Source organism: Genypterus blacodes, unplaced genomic scaffold, assembly GCF_046128005.1.
Source record: "Genypterus blacodes isolate CSIRO-AG114 ecotype Tasmania unplaced genomic scaffold, CSIRO-AGI_Gbla_v1 ptg000021l_1, whole genome shotgun sequence".
Classification (NCBI taxonomy): domain Eukaryota; kingdom Metazoa; phylum Chordata; class Actinopteri; order Ophidiiformes; family Ophidiidae; genus Genypterus; species Genypterus blacodes.
The window spans coordinates 10,191,609-10,212,074 of record NW_027466834.1 but is presented as its reverse complement, the minus strand read 5'-3'; the positions used below and the strand labels follow the sequence as shown (position 1 = coordinate 10,212,074).

Here is a 20,466-nt window from a genome sequence, read left to right as displayed (position 1 = left end):
GAAGAAGTTGTATCAAGAGTTCATTCCCAGACTGCTGTCATTCCCAGAGCATTAAATGTCAACTTCTGCTTTCAGGAATCGACTTGGAGAACATAGTTTACTACAAAGACCACACCCACTACTTTGTCATGACGGCTAAGAAACAGAGTCTGCTGGAAAAAGGGGTCATCTTAAATGTGAGCTCACACATGTATACACACACACACACACACACACACACACACACACACACACACACACACACACACACACACACACACACACACACACACACACACACACACACACACACACACACACACAGGCATTACTAACAGGAGGTAATTGTAGTAGATGAGGTAATCCTAAATGAATAAAGAGTGAACGCATTATATCATTATATTACTTTAATTATGATTCTTGGATGAGGTGACTGACAACATAAGTACTAGTGCTGATATAATACACTGACATACTGACTGCAGGATATAAACTCTGACTCCATGTGCAATCTAGGAGCAGCACAGTGAGTGACAGGCAGAGACGGATGAGTCTCCACAGAGGCTCATAATGAGATAAGGATCTAATTAGACTCCATGGCGTAATTCATAAATCACAGCACAAGATTTCACACCACTAAGAGCATAGATGCAACGTTGTGCCTCCTTCATAAACACCCGTTACCTGCCTATGTGTGTTTCCTCATTTACATGCTGCTCGTAAAACATGATGCATTGTGAACTCCTTAGAATTCTGAGCTCTAAAGCAGAGAATTGATGCTTCCTTTGTTGATTTAGCATCTTCATATAGCTTTTATACCAGAGGAAACACTATAAAATATGGCTCTTAAGTATGGAGCAGCTTCAATAATGTCGTTGTTGTTGTTTGTTGCATAGTTCATTGCAGCTGCTTTCTAACTTCTAAATGTTCTAAAGCGGTTTGCCACGTTTCTTGTAAGTATCCAGTTTTACCAGTAGTCTTATCCCTCACCCTCAAATATCTGCGCACACACACTAATATACACACGGGTACATGTTGAAGCGATGTGTTTGCATGTCCTCAGTGGTCGCATGATCATCTTACATGGCCCATTAGTGTAGAGTGATATCTGATTGCATTGCGTCAGCTGTGTGTCTGAGTGTAAATCTCCTTTGCTCTCATCCCTCATATCCTCGCAATGACTCAACAACCTGACTCACTCGGTTTGTCAGTCTGTGTTTGTGAACGCATACGTACGTCGGTTTCGCTTACGTTGGGGTTGGATGTCCGTCTCTGGTGTCCAGGTGTCAATGAAGCGTCTACAGCTGGGACACATTCATGCTTATACAGCCACGCACACATATAAACATATCTCTGCCTCATCCAGAACGGCATGGAATAAACTATTTTGTGTAGTGTGTGTCATTTAACCAGTTGCTATACAGTATATTGATGTATAGCCTTCCAATGCTTGATCTTAACTTTCCTCTAACTCTACTTTGTCTCTTTTCAGGACTACATAGAAACAGAACGTCTCCTAAGCCATGACAACGTCAACCAGGAAGCGTTGCTCTCCTACGCACGGGAGGCGGCCGACTTCGGCACCAACTACCAGCTGCCGTCCCTGGACTACGCCATCAACCACTACGGCCAGCCGGATGTAGCCATGTTTGACTTCACCTGTATGTACGCCTCGGAGAACGCCGCCTTGATCAGGGAGAAACACGGACGTCAGTTGGTAGTTGCGCTGGTGGGAGACAGTCTGCTAGAGGTACGGTGCGGAGGTGGTGTTACATGTTTGTGTCGTGGAGTTTCAGGTCTCGGTGTAGGCTTTGTGTAAATCTACAAACCGTGTTCTGTGCTTGCAGCCTTTCTGGCCGATGGGGACAGGCTGTGCTCGGGGTTTTCTGGCAGCCTTCGACACGGCTTGGATGGTGAAGGGCTGGACACAGGGCAGGAACCCTCTGGAGATAATAGCTGAGAGGTGTGTGTGTGTGTGTGTGTGTGTCCTTGACCTAACCTGAGCATGATATTGTCATGTCTGCACTCTGTGGCTTTATTCATTCTTCATATAGATAATGACAGAGAATGAAAAAGGCAGGGTTATTATTCGCCTGTTTACTTTGGGGGGGCACATATGAACCCACAGACCGCTGCTATAGGGACACTGGTTCTCTACTCAACATTAGGGAAGGGAATGACCCCATATTGTCTTTACACAGGACATTGGTTTACTGTATCACTTCCAACTTTCCATAGGGAGAGTATCTACAGGCTGCTGCCTCAGACCACCACAGAGAACATCAGTAAAAACTTTGAGCAGTACACCATTGACCCTGTGAGCCGCTACCCCAACCTCAACTCCTCCTGTGTGCGGCCTCAACAGGTCAGTGTAAGACCTAACATGTGGAGTGAATTATAACACGTATTTGGATCTCCACTGTTACTGCCCTGATGGAAACACAACACCTGGGTTTGATTTAATGTAGTCCCAATCACGATTAAGATTTTTTTTTTTCTGTTCTCTTTTCTCTTTCTTTCTGTCTTTTCTGTTCCCTCAGGTCCGTCATTTGTTCATCGATGGCCAACAGCATTGTTTTCCCCAGCAGAGAGCAGGTTTCACACATCGATCGACCAATCTCTCCAGAAAAGGTAAAATTATTCATTCCAAAGCTCACATCAAGATCTTTAGACAAGTCGTGATGCCCAGACAGACAGACAGACAGACAGACAGACAGACAGGGTGTATTCTGGTTTCCAGCCTACATGTCATGTTGTAAACTGATCAGCCTTTGACTCATCCTTGTGATTACATGAATCCAGCGCTGTATTAACACTGCATGATAGTTTTCTATGATACCTTTATACTTAATATAAAACGTGACAGATATTTTAATGTTAACGACTCAGCAATACGGCGTATCACATGTCACATTATGATCATCTGTAGAGGCGGCTTAGTGGAATAAGTCAAGAGTGAATATAGTCTACTGGGAAAAGCCTTGACGATGACATCATAGTAAACACACCCCCGGTCCCTGCTGAGGTGAAACTTGAGCTTGATCCGTCACAGGCTGACACACCTCGTCACAGACAATACAGTCGGATAATAAGACACCAAAGGAGGGTCAAACATGAAGCGTCTCACATACATGTGCTGACCTGCTCTGTCCCGGGGGGGGATACACCAACGTACTGTACACCATAGGGTGGGATCAGACAGTGTCGTCCCATCTGCTATGATCTAGGTTCCTCCCAGAGGTCGAGCACATCAGCTGTGTTTCCATTCTAGTTTTGCACTAAACTGTTTTAAAAGTCGATTAAATTCAAATGTGGTTTGGAAGTGTATGATGTTATGGGGATAAGCTTTACTTTTGTAATCCTACGATAACAAGATCAGAACCCTGAAATGTATTTTTCATGGATTACTAATCTATAGTCATTTGCGGGTGCCTTCTCCCCTCTATGCTTGCGCAATGTCGGCCCATAAGGTCAAGTAGCGGAGGGAATGTTGTGAAGTTTTTGAGTCCACTGGATACATGCAGCTTTTATTGTGGCGTGCATAACTTCCCTCTTTGTGCTATTGAAGAAATAGCAGTCATCTGGAATGTTCAGTCCCCTTATTTATTTAGACAGAATCTTCAAGGAAATATTTTCTAAAATCACAGACACAGAAAACCCTCAACTCCCAAAACAATAATTTGTTAGAAATACAAAAAAGTACCGCCCCTCTTTAAGTTGGCCAATATTCCGTCTCTGAATATGCAGCTGATCAAACCAAGGTGTCCCTGGGAGGAGATCAGGTCTTTCAGGTCCTACTACTCAAATGAAAGCCTTTAATTTGGTTAAGCCTTGAGGTTCAGTGTCTAAGTTCTTAAAAAAAAAACTCTTAGAACAAACTAATAAACAATAATTTTGTTAGGAATGGAAAATAGTCAAGTGGGATTAGAGGGTGAGAACAAAATATTTGTTTAGCTAATCGCCCAGAAGCTGTGAAAATACTGAACCGACTGAGCAGAAAACTTTGCCACACGTGGACATTCCAATGTCTCATTCTTTTCTAGTCCAGTGAATCATCACATGTGCTTGATGTATTGGTTGTGTCAGGCCAGGCTCTCACAGTGTTGGGCCCAGTTGTTTATATTCCTTATTCCATTTCAATCTCAGGCTCTGATTAACTTATCAGGATAAAGCCGTTTCATGGTGGGATTTGCACCTTGCATCAACATGAGCCCTTGTTGTTTAGTTACCGTGGTGCTTCCTCCATCCAATGGGTCTCTGTCTGCTTTATAAACCACCAATGAGGATTTCACAAGTCTTGACTCAGGATCTGAAAATCCACCTCGCGTTAGCCTCACAAGCTCTTGTTGACAGCGTGTCTAACGTGTGTGTGTTTGTGTGTCCTCTCCCTACAGAGTCTGAGGTGCGACCCGGACGACTGCTGACTTGGTGTCAGAAACAGACTGAGGGCTACAGAGGCGTAGATGTTACCAACCTCACTTCATCCTGGAGGAATGGCCTCGCCCTCTGCGCCCTCATACACCGACACAAGCCTGAGCTGATGTAAGAGCATACACACACACACGCTACAATCAAATGTGCAACACAGTGCGACCAGGAAATTACAAATTCATACATGTGGGAATGTTGTGGCAGCTGTTGACAGTTTTTCCGGACAGGGCAGTTTTTCTGTTGGCTTGTAAAGAGTCACCTTTCCGGATCTTCTGTTTAAATGAAGAGTTCAAAACATAAACAAGCAGATTGGAAGCATTATCTTTCTGCTAAGGGGAGAGTCACAACTGATCATGAGGTATTGATCGGATTAATACAGACTTAAATATAGGATTGTGGAAAAGTATTTTGGAAGAAATTAACAAGATGCATCAAAACACAAGCAACCCTCTTATTGATCAGAACACTATCCTGGGCACACACATGGAAAATGATAAGACTTTTTTATTTTTGGGACCCTGTACCAGGTCAACTGTGACCCTTTAAAGCATAATTTTGCAGATATACCTTTAAACCTCATCATCTAGAAACAGAATAAGCTCAAACTGTTGATCTGGATCATGGATATACAAACCCCCCCTTTTTCTCTCCTTCTTCCCATCCCAGAGACTTCGACTCCCTGAACGAGGAGGACGTGTCGGAGAACAACCAGTTGGCGTTTGACTTGGCAGAGCGAGAGTTTAAAATCCAGCCAGTGACAACGGGGAAGGAGATGGCTATGCAGGCCGAGCCAGATAAGCTGCTGATGGTGCTTTACCTCTCCAGATTCTATGAAGCCTTCAGGAACTCACCAGGAAAAGTTAATGGTCAGTGCCAGCAGGGTTTGGGGTTATTGGCAGCTTACTAACAAAATGAACAAATGAGCAAAATGTACAAGGGGACGGTGACCGGGGCCGATGGCTTGTACAGTCGGTTTGTTTATAACAGCGTTGTTGGAGATAAATGGAGAGAGGAGATGGAACTGAAACCCTGAAGAGAACTAGGCAAAGTGATTTTCAATTTAATTAAGAAGGTACAAACAGGGCAACAGCTGAAAGCCACAGCCGCCAAAGGTTGTGTAGAAATGACACAGTAGCGTGGACCCAGAGTTCTGGATGACATCAGTGTTGTTGGGTCGATGATCTCGTAGGTACAGTTTTAATAGGATGACATCAAACAGCAGTGCAGGCAGCTACAGAACGCATCATAGGTTGCCCAGGATAACCTAACAAACATCACAAGACAGATAACTTGAGGAAACAGAAGTGGATGCATAATGAATTAGACCTGGTGTTGGTCACCCTAGCAGAGTTTTCAGGCATTCATCTCACTTTGGTGCCCTCCCTCTCATGTGAAGTGAAACCAATGGAGCCAAATTAAAAAGATAACAATGTAACAAAAAGTTGGATTCTTGTGCGAGCTCTAGCAAGCAAACTGGACGAGAAAATGGCCTGAGAGTAGTCATAGCTGAAATAAGGTCCAATCTTTGAATTAGGTCTTTTGTATAGGGACAGGGTCATGAGGTCAGAGGTCAAGAGACTTCAGGAGGTACCTTGCACACCAAGGGACCCATATTCTGGGAATCTGATCATTTGGAAACATGTTGGGAGTTTATTCTCATTACTAATTCCTCAATATGAGGTCAATCTACACAGAGCAATAAACAGTAAAAGCAACAGTTGCAACGTATATGAAAGTCAATAGAGCAGAGAAACTCATGCAGTGTGCAATGCTACAGCCAGACCACCAAAAATGTGTAATACTATACCTTACCAAACAAAGCTGTAAAAACAGAAGAACCATCAGCTTCTTCTCTAAAGGAAAAGGGAGGAAAGAACAAAGTATTTCATAAAATATCCCAAATTCCACCAAGCTACTGTCCGTTCGGAGACCTTTGTATTATTTCACCAGTTGAATGCAGCCTGGTGTTTTTTTTACAGCGTCAGACTCAGGAGACAGTCTCCAGAAAGCTTAATGCTGAATTAGAGTATCATATTTTCATTCGGGCTCCACATTTAAACCTTGGCAAAGCTTTAATCTGCACAAACAAAACACGTCCTCCTAGTTTGAGGGTGTGTCTAATCAGGTGTGTATAAATTCACACGTTAGATATTGCGTGTTGCGTGTACTATGTTACAAAAGTAAATGACCCATCACAAACAATGCTTTCGTGTAGTTTAGTTTATTGGATACATTTCTATTGCGATGAACATTTGGAGTTAGACAGCCCTTGTGGTTCAGACTGAGGGGCTGACAGAGAGGAAACTGTGCACCTGCTGTCTGGCTGCACTGAATACACCTTGGCACTTCACACCAAGGAGCTCATCATAGTTGGCAGAACATGAAGAGGCAGTGGGCGCACGACAAACTACATCAATAGGACTGAGGTGGTTAAGGGTTCACCAGGGACCCGCCCACGCCTCCTATCTGGAAGATAGATACAGGAGCACACAGGCCTGAACCTACACACTGAGGAAAAGCTTCTTCCGCAAAGCCACCACTTACTTCACTTACTACTTTCTACACACAAAGGACTGTGCTGGTGACCCATGTTCACTCCTGTATACTTTAGAATATTTATTATCTATTGCAGTTCTTCTGATGTCTCACTACTAATTGGCCTCCTTCCTGTTGCATCCTTTCCTGTTTACATTCTTCTTCTTTTTGCACAATATATCACTGAACAGAGCGCAAACTACCTGCTACTGCTGCACAAGCCATTTGTAAGCTTTTATAAGAGTCAAAGCATTTTCAGCGACTTATGTGCAGGGAGTATTTTATCCATCTAGATAGTGTAACATGTTACACAACCATTGCTCAGTGGTCAGGTTAGTTCCTGCCAGAGTCATGACTGGTATGTGCGCTATGTCTGCAGAAGCCATATCCAGTCACACTGTGTAAGCCTGCGGCCCCTGGCTCCGGTCACACAGCGGAGTGTCCCCCTCCAGCCCCATGTTTCATCTGTGCTGCTTTAATGTTAACACGCTACAGACCTCGCTTTCACCCTGACTGCTGTCACCACGGAGAAAGTCTTAAGCTTTGAATGGCTGGGAAAACGATTTAGTCAACTTGATTTCACAGGCGTGGTGTGAAGTTTCTATTGAATAGATACAGTGGTGAATTTTGAGAAGTTCTGGAGCTTCAGGAAACGTACGTCAGAGCTAGAACTGTAGTCTGTAGAATGGACCTTAATGAATCCATGAAACCCGCTTAGTTTTACCCTGAAATGTTTATTTGTGCATTGATTTTACAAGTTGTAACTGCAGCATAACACAGTTCTGTTCAGGAAACCACAGGGTATGTTTAACTTTTATTTTGGTGTGCATAACCTCTACCTTTCTGATATCAATGGCGGATTACAGACCTGATAAGTGAATGCCAAATATTTCTACAATGCAGGAATTTACTTGCGTGACCTCTATTGGATGCGAGTGACCTGGCAAGCACACAGGCCTCATTCAAAGATTAAAGTAAACGAATAAAATGAAAGCAATAAGTCTAGATTTGAACTTGTTATAGCGCCAACATCAGGTGGATGCTTCCTTCATGTAGTGAGTGCACACGTCCAACAAGTCTGGTTACAACAGGTTATTTCATTCAGTTATTGAGGAATGAGCCACTCCCACTCATACTGCATCCAAGGGCAGGAATGTGTGTGTCTAATTTGATTGAACTACACTCGTTGCAGAAAATAAACAGGTATGACTGTGAAAATATTTGTAGAATAAGTTTGATGTCAAAACCAAGTGTGAGTCATGTGATTGGAGTCACTGGTAGCAGCACATTGGTCTAAAAATGAATGATTGTGCTCTTTGTGATCTGGCTGACTGTGCTTTATTTCAGGTTCTGGAGAAGCAGATGAAAACAAAGAAGAATATTCATCTAAAACCAAGCCCAGCCTGCTCAACCTGCCGCAGCAGAGGAAGAGGATACCCAGGGTACAGTCCCACTCCGTCTCACTTTGAAATCCTCTCTGTCGTCTTCTCTGTGCCTTTTGTTTGATGTTTTCATTTAAGAGTAAGATGAAGTCGCCCTGATATGTATGTCACTGGCTCAAGTCTTCAGTTATCACAACACTGTTTAATGTCAGTGAATGCTTGACTAGATCAGCTAAAACTAAGACAGAGATCAAAGCACTTGGTGTGATCAAACTGTTATCTAACTGTTATCACTCTGCACTCGGAGGTGAAGGATTCTTGATATCTGAGCATTCCTGCGTTAGTTTAAAGCATTCCTTTATTCCATCTGTCCCTGCTCTACCCGCATGTTGAAAGTAACATTTTACCTAATTTGAAGACTGAAAAGTTGCAAGCAATGAATTCAAATTCAAGTGAAAATCAATTTAAATCCAATGTTACCTCTAGAGTCTTATCTTTATCCTGTTGCTTTTATAGGAGGACAAGAAACCAGAAGATGATTCTGCTAACAAGAGACGGCGGAAGGGCGACCACTACCTCACAGAGGTAAGGCAAAGTATTTTCATTCAATCTGTATGCGGGTAAAGAGACAATGGAACCATGTGCACAGGTACTTTCTAAGCCCCTACATACACTCACCCAGTTAAAGCAAACTGCACAAAGGATGGTTGTTGAGACTTGTCGATGCTGTTATAGATCATTTTTTTGGGGGATTGTTGTTGTTGTTATGAACGATAGCGTTAAGCTTAGGCGTCATAATAGCTGAACCTCTTGACCCACTCTCAATCCCCCCCCCCTCTCTTGTCTGTATTTCCTCCATGGTTTTGCCTTTAGTTGTCGTGTCACAGCGCGCCCCCTGCTGGTGAGGATGGGTCACAGCGCGAGAACAAGGTGCGCTCCATGGCAACTCAGCTGCAGGCCAAATTTGAGGAGAACTCAACTGGGATGCAGCACAACAAGGTCAGAAGAAGATGCTTGGGTTTTACTCTCAAATATACATGACTGACTTGTGGAATTTTGTGTAACAGCTTTGTTTACAATAGGAGAATTTGGTGTAATCCAAATGTACTGGAATGGTCGGGTCACATTGTTGCACAGATATTAAGACAGTTCTCCTCATAGTGGCTTTTTAGTTACAGGCTTTTTTTTATCAAACCAGCTGTACATGCAAGCATTCTACAAATTGTTGGGAGAAAATCAGTTCTCTAATTCTTACATGCTGCAGCCTACTGGACGTTATGAAGTCTAACTCATTTAATGCCTTCAAATTCTCTATAGTTTGCTCAATTTTCACACTCTTTTCCTGTCCTTTCCCTTCTTTTTCCTCCTTGCATCAGTCTGATGATTGCCCTTCGTCCTTTTCTCCTTCTCTGTCGCCTATCTCCACCCCTTCTTCTTCTCCCACTCCGGATGAGGGGGAAGAGGAAAGTGAGAACCCTCGCTTTTCAAAGCCCAAGGACATCCTCCCTCCTCATCCTCCTCCTCCTCCTCCTTCACGCCCCAAGTGGCAGGTATGATCTTCTCTGAACATGTCTCCGCTCTTGCTGTTGCGGATATGATCGAATACATACTTTTCTTTTACCCTTTTTGACAAAATCGGTTGATTAAAAGCTGTTTTCTAGTCCTGCTCTCTCTCTCTCTCTCTACCTTTATTAATCTACATTCCTTTATTTCCTCTTCCTCCTCCTCTCTCCTGTCTTTCCAGCCTTCCATCTACCTTCGTTTACTGGAGAATCCCAGTAGTGTGGCTGAGCAGAGCACTTTCTCTTATTCCCCTGAATCGCTTCCCCATCATAGCGGTCACAGCCGATCTCCTTCACCCTCCCGCCCTAAGAGCCCCTTAAGCCCGCAACCTTCTCCAAGGCCTCTTGTTACTGAACAGCGCTCCCCAGAGTACACCTCACCTAATGTCTCAATCAATCATTTGTCTGCTTCTCTGGAGAAGCCAGAGGAGGCGACTATACAGGTGAACAGCATAAAAGTCCTCACAATAGATTATTTAATTAAACACAACGTTCTTTTTCCTCTGGCCCTCCTGAACAAAGGCTTTCATTTAGTTATTCAGATGTCTGAATTCTCATACATACATAGTTTATTTCATTTAGGAAGTAAACTTTCTTTGTTCCAACCTTCACTTCTACCTGCAGAATAAAGCCCAGAGCTCCTCTACCAAAGGTTTCTCTAGACGGAGCATAAAGGAGAGAGCAGACATCCTCTCCTCCATGTTCCCCGGGTCCAACAAACCTCTTCCTGCTCCTCTTTCTGATCTTTCTGAGTCACAGGTTGTGTATCTTTACCACCCAGCATGTCGATATTCCTGCTGACAGTGTGTGAGTGCATGTGTGAAAGGTTTGTTTATCTACCAATCAAACCAGTTCACTCTGGAGCGCTTGGCAGTTGCTGAGTTATTGTTTGAGATGTCGTAACTGAATGGCCATTATCTGACAGGTTTATTAACCTTTGCTCATCTTGAGTTGTAGATTTTCCACTATCACTTACCTTGCATGAGGTCACCACCGATTCCTTTCTCCCGGATCCTACACACTGCATTATTTCCTCTCGGTGACATTAAGTTATTTTCTCTTCTGTTCATTCTTTTATTTCACTGTCTTTATGTTCTCTCTGACTCTTTACTCTGTAGGTGGACGTATCTACTTCTTCTCCTTGTCCCTTGTCCTCGCCTCTTCCTCCCTCTGTTTCTGAGAGTCCCAGCATCTGTCCTCTGATGATCCCTGTCCCTGAACCCACCGCTCAGGCCCGTTTCTCCTCTCTCCTCCCTCACACTCCTGGACGCAAGGACGAGACACATGAAACCTCCTCTACTCCCTTGTCTTATACCAACCTTAGAAATGCTCATAAAACCTCCTCTCTTCATGTCGATTACTCTCTGAACAGCAGCGCTCCTCCTCTCTCCAGTCAGGGGATCTCTCCTGTCTCTGACCACACACATGAAAATGGTCACAGCAAACCCTTTTCCCTTCCAGTTTCTTTGCTACAGAAGTTAGAACATCAGAGAATAGAGGACGGTCCTCAGGATAGAATCACAGAGAAGTCAGTCATTCGCTCTGAAAGTTGTCCGACTGGAGCACCTAATTACACCAAAGAGGTACTTAGGCCCAGCTTTGTTTACCCACAAATCCATCTGCTCCATTGTTTCATCTTTGCTCTTTTAACTGTGATTTCCGCTTCCTTCTCTTTGTTTCCATACTACCGTCTGTGGTTTCCCTTTGTGTCTGGTTAGCGTACAGTTGGAAAGGTATCATCAGCCATAGATGCTAAAGCACAAATGCTGGCCCTCCTCTATGAGACTGACCACAGGCCCAATGCTGCGCCGGTAAGCTGCATGTCTCAGAGGTTGCAGTGAGTTTGCTAATCCAGGGTTTTCGGCTTTCTTTGCTTTTGTCACATCGAGCGTAACACATCACTTTCTGTTACAGATGTGCCAGCCAGGATGTCGTGTGACGCAATTGTTTTGTTGATAGTTTGGCTCTCAGGTATTACGTATTGTACGTATCTAAGTTTGTGTTGTTCTTGTCTCCACCCAGTGTGTGGTGCGCAAGGATTTCCCACCTAAGCTTGGCGGCAGCGATATCTGCCACTTCTGCTCCAAACGGGTCTACGTGATGGAGCGGCTAAGTGCGGAGGGATACTTCTTCCACCGCGAGTGTTTCCGCTGTGATGTTTGTAATTGCAGCCTCCGTTTGGGAGGACACACCTTTGATTCACAGGAGGGTATGTTGGAGTTCCAGAATTTGCTATATAAGCCTGCTGTGATGAAAAGACAGAGAAAATAAAGAGAACTAAATCCATAAAGCTAACCAGGCTGTTTAATGTTCATGTCAGGCAGCATCAGAACGCATCATGGGCTGTAGTGAGGGGAAACAAAAGAAAAAAGTGGAGGAATCCCACCCAAAGATGTTGTGTAGTATATGGCAAACATATTAACGCGTGCAAGTTCATTTGTAGATGTGAAATGTAACAAATGAAGTAAACAATATTCATTTTAAGTTTTAGAACTTTTTTTTTTTTTTTTTTTTTAATGAGCTATTTTTGTCTCATGTTGGCTGCTGCCATGCTGAGAGAAATTTTTTCTCCGCTTGATGAATTTGCTCAGTTTTCCCCGTAGGGACTCTGCTTTGACAGCTATTCCAACTTGGCTGTAAATACATCACAAGTCCTGTTCAGACGGCTGGAGAGAGACTGCAGCCCAATATCTTTGGCTGTTATTTATGTCTAGTGTGCTCTGATGAGAAATACAACATAGTTTCACCTTTTATTTGTCTTCCTGATTTGTCTTCTTCCCTTACAGCCAAGTTCTTCTGCAAGATGCACTACACCCAGCGCCAATCCAGCACCCACCTGGGAAAGTTCAGGAGGAGAATGGTGAGCCAGGAAATGCTTTATTTATCCTGTACTCAGCACAAAATTCACTTCCCATTTAGTTTTTTCTTGTGTATGATGACATCCTGTGTATGTCATCATTTAACATGTGATTCCTCTCTGCGTTTGTTGTTTAGGATGACCAAACCCATATCACAGCCTCGTCTCTGGACAGCGGGAACTTCTCGGCGACGGGCAGCATCCAGATCCAAAATCCAGGTACCCTGGTTTCTTTGCTTAGGAGAGGCCTGAGCTGGCCAAGGCGTGCTAGCCGGGCTGTGTGTGTGTTGTCTCAACAGCTGTTGGAAAGTGTGAGTCAGACTTTGACAGCTGTAGGGTCTCATCTCAGGAGCTCGTCAAATGACTATGTCCTCCTATATGAGCTGCTGAGCCTGGCCTGTCCTCTGCTCTGCATGATGCACGAGACGCTGGGACAGATCTACCAGGAGCCCCGGCAGCAGCTCACATAGGCAATCCTTAGGCAAAGGCCATCAACCCAAGGTGGAGTTACATGAGGCCTTTGAACCTCTCTGGGCGGTTAGGAACCAAAATGGATTTGAGCTTTTTGATGTTGAATCAAATGAGTCAGAGATCAATTTGAAAAAGTAATGCAACACCAAATAAGACATTCCTGCTACCTAAAAGATTGAGCTTTACTCAAACGTGTGCCTATATAATACTATGACATCATTATTAACACAAATGTATGTATGAGCTATGATTTCTACTTTGAACAAACTGTAAACACGGTCATTTTACTTTTTGGGTTTTTGACTTTTTTGTTATATTTGCAACGAAAGTGCTTTACTTGATTCGTTTCCACACCTTGGATTGAATGTACTGTGGGAAGTCTGCAGGAAGCTTGCGTCACATTGGTACATAGACAAAATGCTCTATAGCAAAGAAACACATGAATAAAACTTCACAACCTTTAAGACCGCTAGGAGTATTTTTACACAAGCAGGAAATGCTCAGTCTGCTGTACTTTCAGGGTGTTGTGGTGTTGCACTGTGCTGGATGAAACCCTTTACATGGGCTTGCTCCAAGCTTCTGAGACTGTAGACAACTAAATATAGTTAGTTTATAGTATTTGAGCAAATTTATGGTTCCATTCAATCTAAACATTCCCAGCTCCAGCACTCACAAGTGATCTTGTGTAGCCCATAGCAACCGTACTACACAGAACTGTGTTCAATGGGAGGAATTCCAAATCTTTCCCATTGAACACAAACAGACTTACCTGGAATTATATCTCTTGATTTACAAGGCCATAACTGGAGCATGCCCTCTGCGCCTCATTCACACATGCTGTGTATCCCTGGAATGTCTAGGGTTCGCTTCCTGCATGGGGTCATGCGTCAATAGGAGCAGGGATCAATATTCAGGGAAATCTGTGCCTCCACTTTTCCATCTCAATACCATATTGTATCATTCCAGGGACATTTGCCTCTAAGGTTTTGTTGTGAATGAAAGCAGTAGCATTGCAGGGAGGCACATATAAAAGCCCATCTATTGCCACATCTGTTCCGGCATTGGTTTGGCATGTGTGAAAAGGCACAAGACGGCAATGTTCCTGAATGTGGCTGCATGTGTGAATACTGAAAATCTCTTGTGGTGCCTAAAAGGTTATCCCAGTAATTTACAGAGAACTATGTTTGAAAGAGCCTTAACTCTAACCTTGTAAGCCATGTTGGTCTGTATTTACACCTTGAATCAAAATGTGATCTCTTTATCTGGACTCTATCTGCACTGTGATTGGATCTCAGTAGGGCGGCTGTTATACTTTTAACACATAGCGGTCTCGGTCGCTGGTGCCTGAGACCTTTTTTCTGCAGGATAGAGTTGTGTTTCCATTCCATGATTGCACAAAACGGGCGATTCAGACTCTTTTCTTTTGCTACAAAAAGTTCCACTAAGGTGTTTTGAGCTTCCATGTCAAGTTTTGTGTTAATGATTTCTTCATGGTGTCGGTGGCATATTTCTCTAGTCATTTTGTATTCAACCAAGGTTCTGTAATCCGGCTCAGCCTGGAGCAAAAGCTGTAAACATGAAGCCAACATTTCCAACACTGTGAAATGCTGCTCCCTTGTGAAGTTGCATTCAGTTACACAATAGTTTCTGGGTGGTAGATCATTGACGCACAATATCCTAATAACATCCTAATAGCATTTACACCTGGATACTTGTGATAAATCTGATCACAATGCGAGGCAGATCGGATCACAATGCTTTCTGGAAACATTGACGCCTACAGATAAATGAGATTACATATTAATGCAAAATGGGGCTTTTATTAAACACAGAATAACAGAAATGTGTTTTAGTGACACACATGCTGCATATTGCCTGCTGCACTTTTGCTCTGCACCAAAGAGATGTACAATGGAAATGCCAAAACAGTATTTTTTTTTTCGTCCGTGAATTTCTTTTTCTTGTTGTTTAATTATGATAGATATTAGATTTTCACTTGCTTCAGTATTACGTTTAATTAATGGACTGAATTCACTTTATTAAAGAAGTTCTCACAGGCATCACTGACTGCAATCAGCTGAATCAGCAGTCCAGTGTAAATTGATGAATCTTGGAGAATATTTTGCTTTATTATTTTCTGTTTTCAATGATTTTTTTTGCATATTCCATGTTGTAAACAGTGATGATGCCGATGGTGAATTTAGTCTAAATGCACAGAATGGATGGTCCTAAGACTAAAAGACAATTCATGATGTTTATTGTCAGAATTTGTCTGCTACAGTGTTTTTCCCTCTTATTCTTAGCTCTGTTTGTGTTCTCCATTCATCTCCCAATTTCCATTTCCCCTTTTTTCCTCCACACCTCCTTCATCTTTTTTTGTTTCAAATTCATTCATCTCCCCTTTTCGTTCACTTCATTTTGTTCAGTCTGTTTCAAGTTTCCAATGCTGCACCCTCTGATTGGCTGATTCCTGCCAGTGGGGAAGGTGACAATTGGCCAGCTTCGGCCATAAATCCTGTTGTGTTACATTAGCTGCATCTCTGGCACCGCCCCGCTCCTATTTAACCCCACATGAACTAATCACAAGCATGACTGCGTAGTATGGCATGCCGCAGCCTTTCCAGGTGTTATGTGTAGTATTAAAAGCCTTAGTTCTTCTCTTAATTTAAAGTTCCCTTCAGCCTACTTGCCACATCCACTTATTATCTTTGCTCAAAGTTTCCTTTTGGCTATATATCGCAAGAAATGTAGTACTTATGTGCACCTACTTCCTTTTTAATGCTGAGAGGCGGATCGTAGTAGTAAGAAGTAAACATAATGCACATACACAACATAATGAACCAGAGACGATGACCAAATGCTTGGGTTAACCATTCATCCAAAAATTAGCTGAACTATTGATAACTGAGCGTTTAAGTGAAGTAACTATAGGCTGTTGCCTCAGTATTCTGCCCATCTGGTAAAAACACTTTTTCAGACATGTACATTTGTCTGAGTCCTTTTTTTCTTCTATTTGGATTGTAAAACGTTTTTTATTGCACATACACTCTTGCAGCTTTTTTTCCATTGGGCTTTTCTCTTTAGTAAAGCTGCAACTTCTTTATCTCTATTCATTCCACAAAACACACCATGCTCCTGTAGCTGGTAATAAGACACTTTCCTACGTTACAGTAACTTGCAAAGTCGACACACAATCCACCTAAAGTGAGCTTAAGATTTCTTATTTCTATTTCCCAATTTTCGAAATCAAACTATGCAAAAACATCACGTCAATAGAAACCCTGTCCCCTCTATTGATACATAAAATGCTGCCCATTGCACCTTTCAGTTGACTAGAGATGGAGTTGTGTTAGTTTGTCACATCTCCAATCTAACCCCACTAACCATCATCATGTCGTGTTGTGATCCTCCCTAACATAAACCAAAGCACCTAAGCTGAATGTCCCTGAGCAAGCTTTGGTCCCACCGTTTTCTTCAACCCATTTGCCAGTAACTTCCGTGTCCACGTGTCTGTGGTCTTGTCTGTGGTTATGTCTGTTTCAGGAAGCCTCCCCCCATCCGAGCCCCTCTCCAGATCACTCTCATGTACCTCCTAATCTTTGCTCAGGACATCATCCGCCCCTCCCTCCATTTTGAGCTTTTTGCACACCGCCAGATTAATTCTGTTGGTTGTATTATGTGTATTCTTCTGTAGACGTTTAAGTCTCGACGCAGCCTGTCTGCCTTATTTGTTTTTCACAATGAAAATTACTGTAACATTGCTTAATTTATGATATTTTAAAGCTGTTATTATATACATAAATAAATCTCTTTGAGTACATACATTTGCTTTGTCATTTGTTGCCACATTTTTTAAAAGGTCACCTCCTAAGAAAAGGGTTAGAAATTTTGTTAAAACTTAATCGTGAGGAATAAATCTTAGGAATTTCCCCTCAGCTTTAACCACATTTAACAACAAAGCAAGTGCAAGTTCTCTCTCAATCCCTGCGCTTGGTTGACCCAACTTTAGCACTCTCACACCCTCAGAAAATCATTTTCACAGTCACAGCTTTTGTTAACCCGTCATTCGTGTTTTGTAGCAATTTCCGACTCCTCCACGTTTGCATCGGATTCAAAGAGAAGCATACAGCATAGCCTGACCTTAATAAAAGAAAGATAAGACATCCCATGAATGCTTGATCAAAAAGGAAGAAAAAGGCCACACTATACACAAAAGCGTACATAAGAGAAAGCGCCATTCAATTCTCCAGTCACCCTGAACAGAAGTGAAGTGAATCATGTTCCTCCTGTCAGCTCTCTGCTGGGCTCTGCCACTGGGTCTCCTCTGTCCTTTTCTCTGGGTTTCCTGTTTCCATACTTGCTCATCATTGTGGGAAGTACATTTTTAAACAATTTCCTTCATTTGGTTTCCCCAATACAGACCTGTGGAAAACCTACCTGAACCTGACGTGCTTAAATTATGTTTCAAAGAAAGAGAAAGAAACATGTGACAGACAATAAAGCTTCTTGAATCTTAACCTGAAAGACCTAAATGCAATGGTCCCAAACCAAACACACTAACTAGCAGCTTTTCTTTTAACTTGTTCCTCACACTGACAAAGAACGCTTCCATTTTTCCTGCGCTAAGGTATACATGCTCTCACCTCAAAAAGCACATTTTCTCCCACTGTGATTATGATGCACCACATAATCAGAGGTCCAAAATACAATAAGGCAGCACCAAACTCTAAAATTCTTATCAGGTAGTGTGCAGCAAGGTTTAGTACAAATGGATTTGTTTTCTGCATGTTAAAGCACTACAAACGTTTGAAAACAAATAAAGTATATGAAGAAAATCTAATTTATATAATATGTTGTACATATAACAAGGTGTGGTCTCTGAATGTTTAATGTATCATAGAGGTAAAAGGCTGAAATTGCAGAGATGATGTATTTTCCGCATACTTTCTTTTGCTGTGTCAAGTGGAATCACGGTTGGGAAATTTCTGTACAATACTGCCAACATTTCTCTGTGAGTACTTAATGCTGAGTAGTTGAGAAGTGCTGTAGTTTATACGAATGTGAATGTGACTTGAATGTACTGTAATGTTAAAGTAGAGACTGGAATGCTCTCTCGTCCCTCATATAATGTTACTCTCAGAAGCATGAACTCTATTCACAATAGTATTTTGTTTTTATTATGTTAAATGTATACTAGATATGAGTATAATTAGGTAGTGTGTATATTATGCTTTAACAGTTTGCATGAATGTAGTTTCAGTTTGTACTGTCCAGTTAAATGTAATGCTAAATACTACTTCATGATGTTTCTCAGGTGAGTCCTCCAGTTTGTGCTCTGAGCAGCTTGGTAAAGATCTGAAAAGAGTTCCCGAGGACACAGAGATGACTGGAGGGAAACTGGGGGAGTCCACCCCAACAGAGTCCACTACAGGGGCCAAGGACCAAGACCTGGACAGCCCCATAGATAAGAGTGGGTCCTATTTGATCTAAGTACTCATGACTGTGGGTTATTAGAGGGTTAATGGGGGTAAACAGAATCAGAACATGTTCCCTCAAGTTATTTTCTAATTTGCATAACATATTCAGCAGTGAAACATGAAAAAGTCCTTATTTAAATTTTTTCTCATGTTGCTCTGTGGATTACTGCATACATCTAGGCAATATGCAGTATATATTTAAACATGTCTGGCCCATATCTCACCAGCTTTTCATTTTGTTTGAGATGATTCAAGTCTCTCTCTCTCTGTAGATGAAGCTAATGTAGTTCCAGACAAGAACAATCGATGGAAAAAGAAAATCAGAGCGAGTGAGTACCTTGATACTTACAGCATTTCTCTTTTTCTTCATCCTTAGCTCCTCCTTTTCTTTCTGATCAGGAATGTCTGTCTCTGGCTTATTTCTGCCAGCAATATATTATTATTGAAAGACAGGGGAAAATAGTCGTCCTGTGGGTTTCAGTTAGTAGATACTGTTGTAATGCAACATGTTGAACACATGAGGTCAGAAGAGTTGCTTTTTAATCGTTTTTGATTCACTTTATTCTGTGAATTAGTACACTTTTACACTTGCATGACAAATATAGTTTTGTCATATTGGTTTACTTAGAACACTTTACTTGTAAAACTACTTGTAAACTGTGCTGGGCTTATAAGGGAAGAGTAAAATGATTTAAATGTGGTCTCTATTTCCACATGGTCAGTAGGGTGGTATTGAAATTTTGACTGGTGATATTTGTACAATTTTTAGATGAAGTCCCTGTTTGTGTCTGTTTTCTTTTCTTGCACAGCGTTCCCTCTGATCTTCATCAAACACTTCCAGAAAAGCTTGCCGGTTGACAAAGAGGGACCAGAAACCGTCCCTGAAATGGACTCTGGGCCAGATGTACGTACATGAAACACGCATATTGTGGCCGAATGAGAGTGTTGTTGCGCGTTTTGCAATTAGTGTGAAATGAATGTCTAAGTAAGAAGTAACTGCATTAACTGAGGAACGGAATAGTCTAAATAGTAAAATATTTGTATACTACTATATTTGCATATACGCTGTGATTCCTAGACATCTGCAGAAACCCAGACTGCTTCAGAGAGCAGTGAGAAGCTTGAAGTGCACTCGGCTACTCTACAGGGCATCACAGGCTCATCCACCCCTAAGAAACGCTTGATGCTGTCTGATTCTGAGAAGAAGAAGCTACTGAGTTGGGACTTGCTGATGACATCAGAGGAAACCAGTCCACCGAGCAAGGCAGACACCGGGGCCACACAGCAGCCCAGAGACCAGGTTGTGACTTGACTTGATTTCTGTTTTCATTTAGTTTCATATGGCAAGATATTTGTGAAGATAACGTATACAATATCTCTCTGCCCTTTATCTCTCACTTTCCTCCGTGTTCTAATGCAGCGGTCCAATGTCAGCCAGTGTAACTGTGCAGGCAATGATATGAGAGAGATGAAAGAGGAATTAATTCGGTATTATGTTGACGGCATTTTCCATTCCTCTGATGTTTTATCAGGTACAAGCAGAGGCAGAAGCAGATAAGCCTCAGATAGACTCAGGCCCTGTTGGGGAAGCTGCCCAAAGCCAAACCACTGCTCAGTCCTCCTCAGCCTTCCAGCTTATTGCCAACACCTTCAGGAGGACATTTAACGTGACCAATCCTTCCACCAGCTCCAACCCGGCAGTCACAATGTGTGTATAAAATGTGTGCTTGTATAAAATACTTTTCATTGACTAGAATAGTACGATAATACTT

At 42.4% G+C, this 20,466-nt stretch overlaps 1 protein-coding gene across 2 annotated transcripts in view; it reads left to right on the top strand.

Moving 5' to 3' along the window:
• Positions 1-20,466, top strand: part of mical2b (microtubule associated monooxygenase, calponin and LIM domain containing 2b) — a 38,051-nt gene that overhangs the window by 12,211 nt on the left and 5,374 nt on the right. For both annotated transcript variants that reach the window (XM_076142264.1, XM_076142265.1), the window contains exons 7-24: positions 76-176; positions 1,472-1,729; positions 1,827-1,942; positions 2,218-2,344; positions 2,520-2,610; positions 4,374-4,521; positions 5,077-5,276; positions 8,293-8,387; positions 8,844-8,912; positions 9,201-9,326; positions 11,912-12,098; positions 12,676-12,749; positions 12,884-12,965; positions 18,532-18,687; positions 18,967-19,023; positions 19,504-19,598; positions 19,773-19,994; positions 20,227-20,402. In XM_076142264.1, coding sequence (XP_075998379.1) covers positions 76-176; positions 1,472-1,729; positions 1,827-1,942; positions 2,218-2,344; positions 2,520-2,610; positions 4,374-4,521; positions 5,077-5,276; positions 8,293-8,387; positions 8,844-8,912; positions 9,201-9,326; positions 11,912-12,098; positions 12,676-12,749; positions 12,884-12,965; positions 18,532-18,687; positions 18,967-19,023; positions 19,504-19,598; positions 19,773-19,994; positions 20,227-20,402 — 2,380 coding nt within the window. The remainder of the gene's footprint in view (positions 1-75; positions 177-1,471; positions 1,730-1,826; positions 1,943-2,217; positions 2,345-2,519; positions 2,611-4,373; positions 4,522-5,076; positions 5,277-8,292; positions 8,388-8,843; positions 8,913-9,200; positions 9,327-11,911; positions 12,099-12,675; positions 12,750-12,883; positions 12,966-18,531; positions 18,688-18,966; positions 19,024-19,503; positions 19,599-19,772; positions 19,995-20,226; positions 20,403-20,466) is intronic.